Source organism: Centruroides vittatus, unplaced genomic scaffold (genome assembly GCF_030686945.1).
Source record: "Centruroides vittatus isolate TY-2023 unplaced genomic scaffold, ASM3068694v2 contig_876, whole genome shotgun sequence".
NCBI lineage: Eukaryota > Metazoa > Arthropoda > Arachnida > Scorpiones > Buthidae > Centruroides > Centruroides vittatus.
Genome location: NW_027122568.1, coordinates 761,338 through 780,245, shown reverse-complemented (window position 1 = coordinate 780,245; position 18,908 = coordinate 761,338). Strand labels below are relative to the sequence as shown.

Sequence of the window (18,908 nt, the reverse complement as noted above, 5' to 3'; positions counted from 1 at the left end):
TTTCACATAATTGTGCTTACATTCAAAACAATAATTATACTTTTGCATCAGTTATCAAATATAATATCTTCTGCCTCGACTGAAAATCTCAAAATAAAAGATCTGAAGTATTTAATATACAAATATCTGATCATCAGTACTTATCTTCTATGAGAATTCATTACTTAAGTAATATATTCAAGTATGTTCAATTGTGGATGTCTGTATATAATATTTTTAAATAGTATTAACGATTTTATATGTAAATCATTAATTCATTTTACTTATATTTAATTCTATGGTATATGAAGGTCAACAACTTGAAACGAAAATCAAGAATTATAGAACGTTTCAAATTAACCATCGAATACTCAATGCATAAGCTAATTTAAAATATATTAGTACCAATATATTTTGATAGTATCCACATAAAAATTCATCAACGACAAAGAGTATCATTTATTTATTTTTCTTAAGATTAGAAATTACTGCAAGTCTTCATATCATATGACATTTAAAATAAACAAAACTATTTATTTAACTAGAAATGGATATTTATTATTATTTACTTCGAAAGAAAAAATAACATTAATTTTTAATCATAAAACTATTAAAGAAAAGCGATTACAGCAGATAAAATTATCTTGTAGTTAAAATTTTAATTAAAATTCTTAAGCTGTACTGACGATGCTATTTACAAGTTAATACTATTATTAACGACGATAGATTGCATAGTATATAAGAAAAGTAATCACTTAAAATCATATACAGTCAAACCTCGATATAGCGCCTTCTTAATTAACGTCACCCTTATAATGTGCCGATAATATTTGTAAACGGATCTTCCCCTAATTGTTAAATTAAGAATCCTTCAGTATCTGTAAATTATTAAATGCAAGATTTTGCATTGTAGACGGTGTTATCACCAAATCACATGATTTCCAAATTCAAACTTGAACTCGTGTGCAACTCTCATTACCACATACAGTTCTTGTTTGCTCCTCTTCGGTTTAGCGCAGCTTTTGATGTGACAATTTCAAGCATAGGTGTTAAATCGAGATTTGTCTCTATTCTTACTTAAATTTCTATATGAATGGAACTGTACATAGAACTATACACAGGTATATTTATGTACGAATAGAACTGTATACAACGCCAATCCTTACATAATAAAATCCCGAATAATGAATATTAAATTCTGTAAATAAATTTATTTGCGAATTTTATTTATTTCTGAAACATAACAAATATTAAATGTTGTTATAAATCGATCAAAAGTTATTTTAAAAGAATCTGTAAAATATTAATGCTTTCGATCTCAGATTTATAAGGCAAAATATAAATTCATATTTATACCTTTGAAGTGAATCTATAGTTAAATATCAAATATAATATTAAATAAAACATTCCACAGATGCGCACATGCACAGCTTAACGAATCCAAAACAGGTGTTTCACTTGCAAGGCGCAGTGAACACGGGGGATTTTCGGGGTTTAACTCCTCCCATTTGGAGAGAATAAAAAAATTAAAATTAATCAGTACATTGCATGTAACTCATATTTTGTACCCATTTACTTCCTTCTTAGTCTACTAGGTCCTTAGTTACTCTATATATCTACATTGTAAAAATTAAACGTCTTAAAAAATAACGTAGTTTTTAAAATCCCATCTTTTTAAAACTGCGCATGGGTCTATTTACCAGAACGTCGTCATTTTGCGTTATTTGCTTGCGCTACGATAAATCACAGGGCAAGTAAAACACCGAATTTAATATTAAAAATATTCAACGATCCATCCCGAATCATTTAAATTACATTTTGGTCTATATTTTCATTCTAATAAGTTAATTATTTGAAATTTAATTATCTAACTCACGATCAAAAGCTATTGAAAACTGAATTAAAATAGTTATAAAATTTATGTTTCGCTCTACACTTCTAATATTGTAACAATAAATTTCTATAATTACTGTAAATCCTAATTTTAATATCTTGTTTCTCAAAAGAACCTAAGACCTTAATATAATTCAGAACAACGTTTCATTTTAATTAAATGCAAATGGAAGCCATTTTTGGACAATTTCCTAATAAAGTAGATAACCGCTTGAAAATTAAACCTTGTCATAGAACGTGATAGAATCAAGAAAATGCGCGCTTTCGTATTCATAATAATTTATATTAGAGAGAAAATGAAGAAAGTTAAGTCCGTAAGATTAACGAAAAATCAATGTGTCTATTCTGGTTTAAAGTGCTATTCTAGCTTAAACAATTTTAGTGATATTTATATATTCAAGAGTGAATCAGAAAAAGGCCTTTCTACAAAATACGGCCACTGACACATTGAATCAGATTTTAAGAGTTTATTGTATAAGTTACCATATTTTGAGAATAAGGCCTTTTAAGGATTTTTTTGACTAATCCTACGCATTATGTCGATACCTATATATCTCTGAAACTTTCCGTTATATATAATATTCTATTTTGAAACTCGAAAGGTTAAAATCTTATCACGCATTTGCCAAAGGAAAAAGGGAACGTAGGTTATTTAGCAATATTTAAAATAGCAACATAATATCTGCCAAATTTAAACAACATTTTTCAATATCGAAGCGAATTTTTTAATATTAAAAATTTAATTTTCTCCATATCTTATGTTTTTACTCGAGAATCTTTGTGTGGGAATTGCAAATTATATCATTATGCTGACTTTGTGTGTATATATACATAATCAAAAATCTTATTTAATTCAGTAACAAAACGAATTTTTAATCTAATTTATCTAAAATAAAAAAATCGAATCTGAACTGTAGATTTAAAATTCTACTTAACTGAAATTTTGAATCAATCAATACTCATCTAATCAACAAATATTTTAACATAAAGTACGTATGATTCGATAACTATACACATATTTGAAAGTGTTTTGAATATTTTATAAGATACATAGGATATATTTTACAAGATATGTGCAAAGTATACACGTGACCATTTTAAGACTTTCGAGTCCCAATTTCTTTAGAGGAATTATACAGAAAGAGAACAAAAAATATTAGCGATAAGCAGCGAGATGAAGCTTTAATAAGACGATGCTCCCAGCCATGGCCTGCAATGCCCATACAATAATGCTGCCTTGGGTATACAGTAAAGCATGCTTAAGTAGTTAAGTGTATAAATTTATAGTTTTAGTAATTAAAAATTACCTTTAAATAATCTTTAGATCATGTAGTTTTATTTTCTGCTTTCAGAAACATTATTTAAAACCATTTAGCCTTATTCCACATTTAAACTGGAACAAAATTGTGCAAAACTAATGCGGATCAAATCATCATCCTAAAAATCAATTATAAAATCCTTAATTTTTAATACCCTTATTAATTTTTATTGAAACTTTATAATAAAATTTTTAGTGTAAATAAAATAAAAACCCATCTGTGGAGTCAAGAGAATAAATTATTTGAAAAATTTCATAAATATATAGTCTAGAAAATCTTCTAGATTACTCAGGTCCATGGGCAGGATTTTTAAAGGGTGGGGTTTTAAAATACACATTATTTTTCATAACGTAATTTATTAATTTTTACAATGCAGAGTAACGCAATACGGTAGACTTGGGCGGAACCAAACGAATACAAAATAAATACAAGTTATATACAACATACTGTTTTATTTAATTTTTTAATTCTTCCCAAATAGGGGGTCAACATCAAAGTCCTGTATGCACGTCTTAAGATTTTTCATCTAATTAAAGAACATTTTAACATAAAATATGAAAATATGATAAAAGTAATTATTAATATTTCAAATATAAAAGAATTCATTCATAATAAGATCATCATTTTAAAATAATTTAAAAGTTTACATTGTAGTAAATAAATATACAAATGACTTTGCTACATAAATTTCTTTTAAGAAAAAGAAACAGAGAGAGAGAGAGAGAGAGAGAGAGAGAGAGAGAGAGAGAGAGAGAGAGAGAGAGGAAAAAAAAGCGTTTTCATAGTGAAGTCATCGAATCTAATCCCTTCGGCACGCAACGAAACCAGGAAACTAAAGAGCCTAAAGGAAGAAGCCGTAAAAAATAAATAATAATAAGAAACAAAAAGAAAAAACTTTATAGTAGTTACTTCAGGTCTATAGCAGGTAAACATTTTCAAAACGGTCATCCACGTGCGACGTTTGCTCCACATTAAATATGGCATGTTCAATCGTGCGTGACGTTTATTAAAGTAACATATAGGAAAAGTTATCATCATAATAATAAAAAAATCTGATTTCGATACTTGAGAAAAATCATTTAAATTTAGCATATATCTCGCAACTACAGTATTTTAAATTTAACGAAATGAAATCCTATCTTCGCTCACCCAACAAAGAAAAATGAAAGAGAACTTGTTCAATAATATCATTTTCGTTATGCTATTCTAATTCGCTTGCAATCTTCTTATATTCCAATTTCCAATTTTCAATGTTACCGGATTATAGGTCAAACTAGCTCCAATTAAAAACAAAAAGAAAAGAAAATGAATATTTAAAACGGAAGTTTGAAAACGTGAACATAAAATGAAATTCAATATTCGTCTATTTATCTAAATTTTACAAAATCCTGAAACGTATAAATTAAGTCGAAAAAATCATTTGGCTTCTTTAAGGATGATGAAATTAATATGAATAGTATGATTAATTATAAAGAATGAGAACAAAATAATCTAGTTATACTTTCAAAATTATATCAATCAATCTGTACATTAATTTATACGTTTATTAATAAGTTACTTAATTAACAGATAAATGATTATTCAGTTAAAATAGTTTAATTGAATAACTTAACATAACTATATAAAATCTCGAACTCTGAAAAGATTGTTTCTGTGAAAGTGAAGATAAAACAAAATTTATCAGAAGCATATGAAATAAAATCGTGAGAAAACTACTATATAAATGAATTAGGAAAACAAATTTATAGAAAATGGAAAATAAATTGAATTTATATTCTAATATTATGCAAGAATATCTTACAAAGCAACATGTTACATCTACAGATAGGCATTAAACATCAATAATATATTCTGTTTCATATTAAAGCAATAGATAATTGCGAGTAAAACCTAACTATATTAAACTGCAAAGCAATATTATGAAAAGACTTTACAAATATTTGATAATTAAAAACAAAAAACTGAAAGAGTAAACGTAAAGATGGCAACTCTATTTAGAAGATGGCGGATGAAGACACGCACAGACATCATTCAGATACAGTAATAATTCAGCACAATGCCCTTTTAACCAGTCCAATCGATTACCGCAATTCCATATTTAAAATTTTAATCTTATCTTTTCGATAGTCGATTAGTTGGACACGAGACCAACTAACAAGGTTCTGCTCTAATTATCATCTTGATCTTGTCTGACATAACCGGTTTTATCAACCATTCGGAAGTGAAGAGAACGACCGGCAAACTATGGCAAAAAGAAGACGAAGGAAAAAAAAGAGCATACGATAAGTCTTTTTAAATTCGATTATATTTCTTTACCACAATTCAGCTTTGGGATGTTTACTACTTACGGATCTAACGTGTTATGCATAAGCATAGCTAAATATTCGCGATAAATCGAAAGATAACAAACCCACCTAGCTTAAATAGCCAACTAGGATTAATCGACTTAAAAAACCCCGAATCAATCAAGTCCGAGTTGATTAATTGTATGCTATCTTATTGTGGTATTTATATAATTTATTTCGCTACTAATTATCGAAAGATTTTCTAAATAAATCAGGCAACACCATAAACATCCAAGACATAAATACCACGTGACTGACGTTACAGGCCCGACATTGAAACCATATAAGACACGAGTTAAGTCAGAATGTATCTTATTAAATTTATAAAATGATAAACTATTTGTTCTGTACATTAATTGAAGGATCGATCAATCGATTACGCGAAAAATCGAATAACTGTTAAATCCAACAGTGCGCAAGGTGGAGGAGAATCGATAATGCATTATATAATAATCGATTATATAGAATTTTAAGTGTTGAACTATGTAGAAAGACTCCGCTTCCATTCTTTCATTTTAGTTAAAATTCAAGCCTGTACCGATTTAACGATCAGATTTCTCCCGTCCGCGGTGCTCTTTCGTTCTTTATCGAGCCGTTCTTAAGACGTAGCAAACAATGGTTGCAAGAAAACGTCGCTTTAATCTCCGTCGAAATAGAAAACGATCGATCGCTTCTTTTAAAAGTGCAGCAGTATTTATGACAATGACATCCGCCCGATAAAATATCTTCGTTTATTAAAGTGTAAAAAAACAGATAAGACTTTACGGTTTTTCTTTCGCTTATAGAACAAGAAATAACTTATATGTATAGGTTTTCTATGGAAAGTATGCGCCTATTACAATAAATTAATTGTAGCGTAGATAATTATTTTTTCTTACAGTGATTAATATTATATATCAAATTTAAAAACAAAGAATTTACCTAGTTGATTGTCAGGCCTTTTAGATATAGAGGAAAGCTCATACCATTTAGCTTTTGAATCCGACGTGTTTAATAAGAAGAGCTAAAAATTGTTACTTTCAAATAATAAATTTTGATTAATAAACTGAAATTTCGTTTTCTTAATACACGTGAAATTCAACAGAAAGAGTAATTTGTAACAAATGCTTTTGAGGTCTCTGTAACGCAAGGCCCGGACAAAATAGCCATACTTGTTTCGAGATAACTAGTAATTACTCTCATTTAAATCATAAAGAATATAAAACCTAAAAGTGATCCAAGGTACTTATTGCATTACGGATTTTTTCCAGTTTGTAAATATATGTATATAACAAAATCTAAAAATGGCAATCTACGTGCAAGCAGAAGCAATTGCAAGCTAGTATCCATCTATAACGTATTTTTACTTTTTATTAAATTGTAATTCTGCCAGCCCTTTTTACGAAAAAATATTATATTTTTAATTGTGTTGGGACTGTCACCTACAGACATTTTAAACTGTTTTACATATTTGTGCAGAGGCATAGCCTCTAAAGAAAGGTTGTCTCTGCAATGGAAATAGTTGTTCCTAGTGATTGGACATGGCAAGCAGTGAAGATAGGACTAGTATCCATCTGTAAGGTATTTTTAATTTTTATTAAAATAGAAGCGATTGTTAACTGATCAATTTGAATTAACTCGAATGATTTTAAAAGTTCCTCAAAATGCAAAAATCAGAAATTAATATAACAGATTAAGTAGAGAATCTTTTAAATTTCACATATTTGAACAACTAACGTTAAATTTTCACGTGATCAGTACAAATTTATGAGAGAAATCACGCGAACATAGAACAGTCAATACTCCACAGACAACGCAAAACTACTTAAACATTCATGTGTGGATATCAAAAGCGCTTTTAAGTCGAATTAGAATAATAGAGCCATTAATCAGATATTATAAATAAAATCTGCGTAAATCGATTTATTAATTTCAGAGCGATGAATGGCCTAACCAAAAAATAGAAAAAAAATCAGAAGTCCCATAGAAAAATTCCATTGAAGCCTGTTCATCGAACTGAATCTTTAAACCTTTGAGAAAGAAGCCAAATGATCATATTCTATCAATTTGTATTAATATTAATGTAGGTATTAGAGATTATTAAAAACCTATACGAATAAATTAAGAAAACGTGTTTTAATTTCCTCCAGCAAAAAATCCTAAGCGAGGTTAAATCATTTCATCTAACGAATTTACATAGGGAGAACCTTAAGACGGCCATCATCAGTTTAAATCTTCATAATTAATAAACGGATTTATAATAATAAAAGTTCGAGTCAAGCGACACATAAAGGGTGCCTTCCACTTCGTGTCACCCGGATGAGAACGACAGTCACGTGATTGAAACAATTACTAATATTGGCATCACTTGGTTAATACAGCAAACCGAATCACGTGGCAACGCGAAATTCGTCACGCAACCAGCGGAGAAAGATAAAGCGTACGATGATGCTAAAATTGACGGATGATCAATCCAAAACGAAATTATATTATAGTAAAAGCATCACGTGAACAACGAAAAAAGATTAAAGCGTATTATGGGGCAATCGCTACCACGAGGCCGAATGAAAAGAAACAATCGCGTGATTAGCCACAAAAAGTGACTAAACAGAATCCAAACGGAATCGATACCTATATAAATATAAATTATGTTATGGCATAAAAACCTGTCATTCGATTTAGCGCTTGTAACATCGGTTCGCAGTTTTCTAAAATTTAACTTGTCTGATAATGTGACAATGTCGACCAATCACGCCATTTTTCGAGCATCGCGTAGGTTATAATATATTCCATCGGATTATTAAGTGCGTGAATTTATTCAATAATTTCGTCTAGCCTGGTGGCATTTAAGCTAACAGTACATTTATTTATTATTATTTTTTTTTTTTAAGGATCCAATTCAACTTTAAGTGTGCGCGTATATATACAGGAGATGACTTTACTAATGCATAGCGATTTTTCGAACAATAGAATATGTTCGAACAAAGTCATACCCCCGAGTATGACCTTGAATGACTGATCGGAAAGATATAAATAAAGACGACTTGATATCTTTCCCTTTCTAAAAATAACAATATTGGGTTTCGATCGTTAAATCCTATATTATTACCGAGATCTAAGTAAATTTCAAATCGCTAGAATATTCAATAACTCCGTCGACTACTCCGCCGAATCTCAGAATAATTTCTCAACGCTCAAAAAAGAATCCATTAGTTATTTACGACTACAGTGGAGGAGCCCGAAAACGGAAGATACCCTTTACACGTAATTTCGTCCAGAAATACTTCAATATCGACTGAATTAAGATTAATCGGCTGCTTAAAGGCGAATTGGAGCAACTAGTACCTTCGATCCTGTTACACGATCGCATTGTTGGTCACGTGGCGAACTGAATACTAATACTGAAAGATACCAGTACGGGAAGAATACAACTACAAAGAACATATATAAATGAGTGTGATATTAATTTAAAATCTATTCAGAAATTATTAATTATGCATAATTACCTATAAACTAAACTATGTAAGTAAATAAGGGATACAATCCGTTAAATTAATAATGGAAAAAGCGAGTGTTTAATAAAGCTTTTACGTTAACTATTTGTCATCTTTCTAAGACGACCTGCAAAATTTATATTCACTGAGTTAAAAACTGTCAGAATTATTTGTAATAAAAGATCTTTTTGATCAATTATACGCATCACCCATAAACTAAATCGCAGAAATTCACGAATAAAGCCTACAATCGGACAAAACTGTCGTGGAAAAAAAAAATGTTTACTAAAGTTTTACATTAACTATTCATCTTTTTTTCTAAAATGATGAGCTACAAAAACTATTTGACAGTGCATTTATTTATTTGTACTGGAAATTGTTGTAATTGGCTTATCAGTAATTGAAATTTTTAATTCATTAATTTTTTCAAAAAACTCGATATGGACATAGCTGTTAACTAAAGATTAATCAATAACATCCTGTTCTAGTTCTATTAAAAAAGAGAGAATTTATGCTTTAAATTAATTAATTTAAAACACGGTTAAAATCTTATACGAATTTTTCTTATCGAAAGAGTTTAATTAATTAACGATATAGATTAAATTATTTAATCAACTCGTCCATCTTCTCATAAAAATTTAATTTTTAGCACAAAAATTTTGATGCGTGCCATCCGGGCACATTACTTTGTGGCATCATTCGATTCTTTTCAAAGAATAGCTCTCTTTAAAAAAAAAAAACTATTCCCAACAGAAATGGAATTTTGGGTGAAAGATGTTAAGAAGAATCATTAGTTTATCTGCCTGTAAACCGAACTTCAAATTTATATTCGGCTTTAATGAGAGTCGATAAAATTATATTTGTTACATTTGTGCTAAAAAGCGCTATATTTATTGTTTTATATATATACATACACATCTAATGGAGCGATAAATCACTCGGTCATATTTCATCAAAACTGGAAAATATTAATAAAAGGTCGCCATGTTTATTAAATGTGAATAAGCACAATAACATCTAAACTTCTAAAGAAACAAAATCAGATGGAATTAAAATTTTATAAATTAAAAAATGTCATGTCATACAAGGTATTTTATACATTTAATGATAAGCAGCATGTATAATTATTTAAAATTCACTTTCAATTAAGCATCCAAGAGATAAAAAAAATTATTCAGAAAACATTTAATATTGTATATCTTACCAATTAATGAAAAAATCTAATTGGATCGGTTTACAAAATCGACTCGAACAAATTAACTAGTTGGAGAGAGAGAGAGAGAGAGAGAGAAAGAAGAGTTAAAAATGAAATTTTGCAGGTCTATCGATTGATGAAAATAATCGATTAATAAAAAAAATTCTGTAAAAATTATATTTGTATACGCGGCATTATATAAGACTTTTACATGTACGATTTATTTATTTCTTCTTTAATAATCCGTCTATATGAAAGGATTCTTTATGGAAAGTGTCTTTATTTTCATAAGGAAACGTTTGCTTTATGCGTTTATTATGTAAGATTTTTACGATTGGTTTTAAGCGGCGATTGCTTGGGATATAGCATCTTTGACAATGGCTATAAATAGCGCCCTAGATAAGAGTAGAAAATGGTGGTTTTCCTTACGATTTCAAAGCTCTGCTCTGTCAACAATGTTACCGATCTATATTAATTGAAGCAGCAAACGTTACTCATTGGTCGGATATTTTCTCAAACGCGTGACTAATCGATATCTTAGCGCGTGACCGATGTAGCAGACATTGCATCCGCATGTGGCGCGTACTAAGAAAGATAATCGATTGCCATTCTCTTAAAAAAAAATAATAAAATAAGTAAATAATAACCGAGTTACTACAGCAAAGAACGGGGGAAAACGATTCCGACAAAGGCCTAACCTTGAATTTATTTATTTTGCCGCGATTATTAATTATAAAATATTACGAACACGTGCATTTTAAAGAAAAATTTTCGCTTATTAAAATCAAAAAAATTTATTAGAGATGCTAAAATTCGTAAACTTTTACACTTTTTCCTTAGATAAATTCGCTTTATGGCGAATTAAATTAAAATAGATATGCTTTATTTATAAATAAAAGAGTTTATACTTTATCAGAATTGTAATCATTGGCGATACCAATTAAAATTTTGGTACCGGAAGAAAATGGAATTAATCAATATATGCGACGCTTGATCGCTCGGTTCAAGTAAAAAAAAAAAAAAAAAAGGAAGGAAGCCGTTGATTGGTTAATTCAAAACCGGCATTTAATGTCGTTAGACCACTTTGGCACCTTTGATAATTGCAAGAGTCCAAACGGAGGCCGCCATTCCAGAATTAGCCCTAACTTTCGCGAGTGGTAACTCTTCTGGAGGTTCGAACTCCCAAATATTTTATTTTATTTTACTTTTTCCGTTCTCGTTTCAAAACTCGTGGAGTTTTTTCGAGGAACCTTTTTTTCTTTCTTGCAGCGACGGAACGGAAATGTTGGGCGGAAACAGTTGTCTCATTTCTTCAGAAGTAGGATAGAATTGGGGACAATGACCCAGACGACCGCAGGAACGCGAGCTACCCTTGTACGTTGTACGGTAATAAATCATTACTACGTGGGGGAAAAGACGTGCGAGTTTCGATCGACGGGCCAACACCAAAAACTGTTCCTTTTCTTTTGATAAAATTCTACACGCATATCGCTCGCTAATAATTCATACAAAAGATTCGCTCTCGTTTCGCACCGACTCTTTTTTTTGCATCTCGATTACTGGGAGGAAAAATTCGAACGAAGGCATCAATTCGCACCAATCACAGTTTCGTAATAGCATAGTACGCGATCGGAAGTATCCTACAAAGTCATCTGCATGACAGAACGTTGCAGCACCTGTAATATAAATCTGTACGTGTGCCGTTCCACATCGAATCTGTCCTAATTCCGACTATTTAGTTTTTCGCTGTTTCGATCTAAATAAATATTTTGAAAGACAACAATATATAATTATATAAACATAAATGAGAAATAACGGAAAAAATTTTCGATCGGGAAAGATTTTTTTTAGTTACTGAATTACATTGAAGAGATCGAGATAAAATAAAATGTATTAAAAATTAACAGTAATTAGATGACAAAAAATAACCCTGTTTACTCCAATTCTATACAAATTACCTAAATGTAGCATTTAAACATAATTATTAAGTTTCAATTAAGTTTATAAAATTTTAATTTCTTATCCAAATCAAACTTCTTACAAGCACAGAGATCGATACTGTAATACGAAAAAATGATTACAATCTCCGATTGCCGTAGACCCTATTTAAGAAAGTAACTATCGAAGATTCAACATCGATATCAAATCCAATAATACGAGATCATTGAAAATTTAATTTGCTTTAACCGTCATTAAATGCCACGTTTGACCAAATGGCAGGGCTTTAAAAATCGTGGCGGCTGCAGAAACACAGGGAAGAGTCAACCCCGCTCAGACAGTCCTTAAATAAGCAATCACGTCCAACGATTATATTGCCAGATCTAATTACGGAATTACGTCGGTCTCCCGTTAATCGAAGTACTATATACAATTTCAAAAAGAAAAATTGCATCTCAAACTATGTTCCGAAATCAACACGTGTCTATAACCTAGATTTGGAAATTCGAACGATTAGTGACCGGTTTCGATTTGGGAAGCAAAAGACAAATCCATAAAAGCGGCACCAGATGCTTTAAAAACTAACGGTATTCGGTCTAGCCTCGACGTCACCCAATCCTGTCCATTAGGAGTTTAAAGAACTGTTTAATCGACCGGGCCGTCGCATCATCCTCGAATTCGGCCACCCCCTCCGGAATTAACCAAATGGTCGAATCCGACCCCGAGGATGTTCGGTGTCTTTTACCGCCTCGGCTTCATCTAGACTTTTTTTCCCCCCCCTCCTCGTCTGAACAAAACAGGAAATAATACCGTTTCCATGGTTACTGATGAGAATGCGATTATTGAAAAAGAAGTTTTCCTTTCCGTCTGCTTTTTTTTCCACTTCTTTAAACAACGGATAGGGTGTGATTTTATGTATGTATAAAACTCTCTTTTCAATCATTCAATCGATTCTCGTTGGCGTCTGGAAGGAACGGGTACACTTTTTTCGTGTATTTATTTTTCCCCGTCGATCGGATTTTATAGAATTATCGACGACCGAAACTTTTTAAAGGCTTTGCGTATAAGAAAAAAAAAAAACAAGTTAAACGCAGGATCTGGTTTTAACTACGACAACGTCTACTAATCGCTCCCTCTCATCTAATATAACGGAATTTCGCGAATAACGCTCGTTCTCATTGGCAGAATGCAATACTCTAAACTGCAAACACGTCGGAATCGTCCAGTTACGATTCGGGCGAGATTCCAGCTCGATAAGTAAACGATATAAACGCATTCTACACCTGCACTATGAATGATGACCGTGTGATGTTCGGTAAACCGAGCCAAACCACCGAGCAGATTCGACCGACTTTCTCCGACGTTACTTCCGGAATGCCAAACTAGATCCGGCATTTTCTCATCAACCGTATCTTCCAGCTCTAAAATGCCGTGGATTAAAAAAATAAATAAAATAAAAAACAACAAAGCTGGTTCTTCTGGATCAGAGTTTACGCTATACGATTAATTAAAGATTCATAAACAACACGATAACGATTCTTTTAATTCTCTTTGTTCGTGCGCGGTGACATTTTCTTCATTTCCTGAGGCGCGCGATGGAAAAAAAAGAAGCAACCTTTCGAATTACTAAAACGAAGAAGAAGGACGATGCAACAGGAAGCATTACACAAAACTGCTTCGTCTGGTAGACGGTATCGGTAACAGAGAAATATCTGAACCCGTAACCTGTTATTGGATTGGTCACGATTGATGCGGTTTCGACAAGGAAAGGCGCGAGCTGCTAAATGCTGTCCGATAATCAAAATCTTAATCGATTTCATAAAAATAACATTAAGGAATTTCTAAATGTCACCCCTAACTTTTAACAGGCTGATTTTTATCCCGTTCATACAAGGACGTGCGGCAACGATAAAAACGGCATACATGACTTAAGGTACGGGAACGGATAGGTATAAAATTAGTTTGGGGGGACAAAAAGGTATCGAAACCCTTTCTTCCTCCTAAAGCGTTTTTCGTAAGTTACGTAAGTAGTCGTTCCACATGAGAAATCCGGCTAATGGTTCAATCGGGCATTTACTATGTAGGTGTAAGGATATATATATATATACATACAGAGTATATATGAAAATATAATCCGTCACCAACCATTGCGAGAAAAATTACCGTTTGTTTATTGTCCGCATTCTTGCAATCCCAGGTTCTACCTTTTACGCTTTCCAATTTCGACATATTACGAAAACTAAGATAAATTTTCTTTCAAAAAAGAGAAAGAAATACTTATAATATTTATTTTTTTAATTAAATCGGTCAGTTGATTAAATAAAAATCCAGCCGATAACGTGACTAAGATAAACTAAAGGAAGTTACGAGAGGATTTCGTAATAGGAAACGAAACGTTTTTGGGTATTTTCTAACAGGAAATGCAATATATTTTTAAAAAACGGTCGGTGGAGAAGCGTCACGTGACTCGGGGGCGACACGTGTCTCCTCTCGCCCCCTCCGAAACTTGCGAATTCGCTTAAAATTTTTATGAAACAACATCCGTTAAAAGTCGGGTATCCGTTTATCGCGGCATTTCGCACTTTTTTTTAGATTTCACGATACCTCTAGAATAGTTTCCTTTTTAATTCGCGGAAATCGAATTTAATTACACAACATAATTCTTTTTTTGCAATTTTATATACATAAAACACACTTCTGAGAAAACAAAAACTGTTAAATTTAGTAATTATCGTTTGTATCCCAATTTTTATACTATAGAACTTTTAAAAAACAGGTGTTAACGATACCTGTCACTGTTCTTTCATTAGCCTATTATTGTCATCGTCGATCGATCGAATAATAATAATAATATTTTATACGAAATAATAATTTAATAACAACAAATAACTTATTAAAACTAAAAAAAAGAAAATAAATGAATAAAACTGTGGATATTTCCAATGCGTGTGTCATTAAAGCGGAATAATTCCTCCAGTGACGTCAAAGCGAATACGCAATAACGGTAAAACGATTTTTTCTTCTTAATTTGGCATTATCGAATAAAATTCAAAATTAAGTATCGGGCAACTTGTGGCTCTCTGGAAACAAATACGCTAGCTACCCTTGGCAAAAATCGATAGCGCAACCTGTGACTTCGGTAGTCATCGTGCCTTATATAAAAGTACGTTTTGGGCACGTGATCGAAGAGAGCTTATCTGTGACCAAATTTCATTATTCGCAACTTGCTGCCTTTTATTAAACCAAAAATAATAATAATAATAAATAGTAAATGGAAGCAGTTTGGCGGCAGGAACACTTCTCAAAAAGGAGTGAACCTGGTTTTATTGTCCGTTTTCGAAATTAAAAATAATTCGAATTCTAAAAAGGATATTTAATTCAAATCACTTCGAGTGTCCGATTTAAACTGCGGAATAATGTTACTTTAGGAAGAATTCTACTTTCTCGGGAAAATAACCTTGACGCTTGGCACGTCCTTTTGTCGAATTCGTTGCTAACTTCCAGGAACTTAAGGTCTGGTAAAGGTGGGCCAGTTTCCGGACTGATAAATAAAAAATAATTATCTATCTAACTAGTTAAACGCTAACACAAACACAAAAGCGGATTCAAAACTGATAAGAAATCATCTCGAAACACCAAACTAAACCAGTCGTTAACTAATATTACACGGAACGGTATCGAATTCAAATACATCCATCATCATTAAAAATTATTTATCATCAGGCAAAAGTAAAACCAAAAAAATAAATTTACATGTATACATTTTCAAGTATTGTTTTAATAATAACTAGTGTAACACTCCATGCATATTTTGTAATAGGAAAACGCACAGAAAAACGTAGTTTGATCCAATTTTCGAGTTATTTAACACAAGATAATAATAAGAAAACAATGATTGTTATTCGAATTTAAAACTTTCTTTCTTATTGTTATTATAACATTACTCTCGTATGCAATCAAAAATTCAAAATTTTCAATTTCGACACTCCAAATTCCGTCATTGCGTAATTAGCATGACAACAACAAGAATATATTAAAGAACAATGTATAAAATTCACTTTATCGTAAAACAATTAATCGATAAATGTTTGCATTTTTTATTTCGATAACCGTACAGTATTTACTTCACTCTTCTTTTTATATCAAGCAAAATAAGAATTTGAAAAAAAAATGTTTGTTTGTCTGAACGTTAAAATGCTTCTCGGAACAAATTTCACGCTTTTTTTTCCTTTTTCGAGCTGAAATTATAACACTCTGGCTCAAATTTGAACAGAACAAAACAGTTTTATATTAATATAGTATTGATTTCAATAGATTGTACACGTTCCAATTAATCTCGTAGGATAATATTAATACAAAATATAAAAAGTAATAAGGAAAACTGTGCTTATTTTGAATAGAAAAACATCATTATCTGTTCAAATCTGACAATTAAATATTCAAAATATTCGTTAAATTTTATCTTTTAAATACATTTATTGTTACAATTTTACAAAATACGAATTGTTACGTTTCGTGAAAGTTTTCATTAATCGATGAAAATAATTTAAGTCGTTGTTTATTAGGGTAAACAAACTATATAAGTAACCTAGTTTACATTGGTCACACCTTATTAATTCAGAAACAAAAAAAATTAATAAAAATGCATTAAACACGGGATTAAATTTTAAAATAATTTGAGGAATTTTCGGTGACAAAAAATGACTTTTAAACACGGAGCACGTGTAGATGCTTTTCGGTGATTATCTGATAAGTATAGATGTAAATCATACTTTTCTATACATATGTTACTTCCCTCACTCGTAAAGTACAGGTGGTCCAACAGAACAAGTGGCGACGTAGTGGGACACGTTATTTTCCGATAGCAAAATCATACTCCAAGGTCAACAGTTTTGTAATTTCAACAAGGTCGGTCGCCCTTACATCAGAACAGGGAAAATTTGATATATTCATTTTGTTTTTTTATTTCATTTAATTTTTTTATCACCTGACGATACATCTACCTGAGAACATATCATCTCCTTGAACTCTATAAAAAAAAGTTGGAACAGAAACCGCGACAACCTTGAAGGTGTTCGAGAAATCAGGGCTGTCGGGGTTTTACACTCGAACGTTGCCGTATGGAATATTGCAAGACGACAGTACGAAAGACGAGAAATTAAAACGGCAATTCTTAATAGCCCTCTTCTCAAGTCTTGATTATTAGGTCACACGGCGGCCATTTTGAGAGGTGCGACCTGTCGCCTCAACGAGAAGGCACAAACTGACCCATTCCGTCAGTCCCTATTCACGATCATATGATCGTGTCAACACGGAAGTGACGTACTTTATACTTTACAGCGTACACAACGGGCCGAAAGTGGATCTTTGGGTCGGACTCAATTAAAAACATTAGTATAATTTCATAATGGCGTCGGCTGTTGGTTTTTCGGCAATTGTCACCAACCCCCCGCCCCGTCATAACACGAGCGGCTGGTGTCAGAGCGCCTAAACTGTTTAGTGTGACCTCCCTACTATGCCAACATCCAACTATCTCCCTCACAATCTCCCTAACCATTCACCTTACCTCACCATACACGGCAATATGGTTGAGGTGCCGGTAATCACAGTACGACCGTCGCGCAGGGGGAGGTTTTACGCCGATCATAGCACTGGCCGAGCCGCTTCAAAGTCGGGGAAATTCGGCAACCTTATCTTAACCCTAACATCGCACCGGATTTAAACACGCGACAGACTTTTCCACCGACCTATTTTATCCCCGAATATATAAAAGATTAAGATACTCACCCACGACAAATAAAACATCCCTACTCCACTTTTGTAATTCCTTACGAAAGAAGCGTCGCTCTTGGGAACAGCGGGCGATGGAACACTCCGCCATTTTTCGTCTTCACCCTAACTGTGACGTCATGAGGAACCGGAAGGACCCCCGGCACATACGTCATGATGTGACGTCGCTGCTACTTCAGGTGTAGGGTCGACTGTGTGTCACAATGTCGACGTCGACTGTTAAATGTCTCTTAATTTCTGCTTTTTAAAATGACTGACATTACTATCCGTGCACTTAAAAGTCTTTTTATCGTCCCGTTTTGTCTTTTTAGTATCGTAAAAAGTTTTATTTAACTTTTATTTTTTTTTTCTCTCGTAATGGGCCTCTGTCCGTCTATATATACATCTTTAATTGGATTAAATTCATTTTTAAAATGCGATTAATAAGTTTATTTTCATTTGTTTGTTTTATTATCGAAACGAATTCGGGATCTTTCATATCAATTTCTTACTTCCAAAGTCGAAAGTACCAATGATATTACTCGTTTTTAATTATTTTAATCGATTACAAATATCTAATCAAATAGTTTGTTTATTATTTTAAGTATTATTTTGAGTTTTGTTGTTTTTCATTTTTTTATGTATAATGATATTTATATATATATATTCGTTTAATTAATAATCGGAAAAAATTAATTATTATTATTATTGTTGTTGTTTGCAAGTTTTTATAATTAAAATATAATAGAAAATAAATAAATGTAACTTTCGGAAACATTTTGATTTGAATTTTGTCATGCGAATTTTATATAACGATGCATTGTTTGTCTCTTAAATTGTCAGTTTTAAGTTTTTATTGTTTTTCTTACGACTATTTACTTAATCGACGTTATTTATTAAGAAATTTTACGATCTACAATTAATTTTTTTCTTTTTCATATTAACATTTTTTTAAAATTTATGATGGATAAGCAGCGCCATCTAGTAATTTTGCATA

The 18,908-nt window shown here is 31.6% G+C and overlaps 1 protein-coding gene across 2 annotated transcripts in view; it reads right to left on the bottom strand.

The window, feature by feature from the left end:
* The window catches only part of Eip93F (Ecdysone-induced protein 93F), a 136,269-nt gene extending 117,985 nt beyond the window's left edge, over nt 1-18,284 (bottom strand). The window contains exon 1 of one of the 2 annotated variants that reach the window (XM_067279735.1): nt 17,930-18,284. In XM_067279735.1, the coding sequence (XP_067135836.1) occupies nt 17,930-18,023 (94 nt within the window). In that variant the 5' untranslated portion in view covers nt 18,024-18,284. The remainder of the gene's footprint in view (nt 1-17,929) is intronic. The other variant, XM_067279736.1, reaches the window with a different exon arrangement.
* Nucleotides 18,285-18,908: the final 624 nt, after the last annotated feature.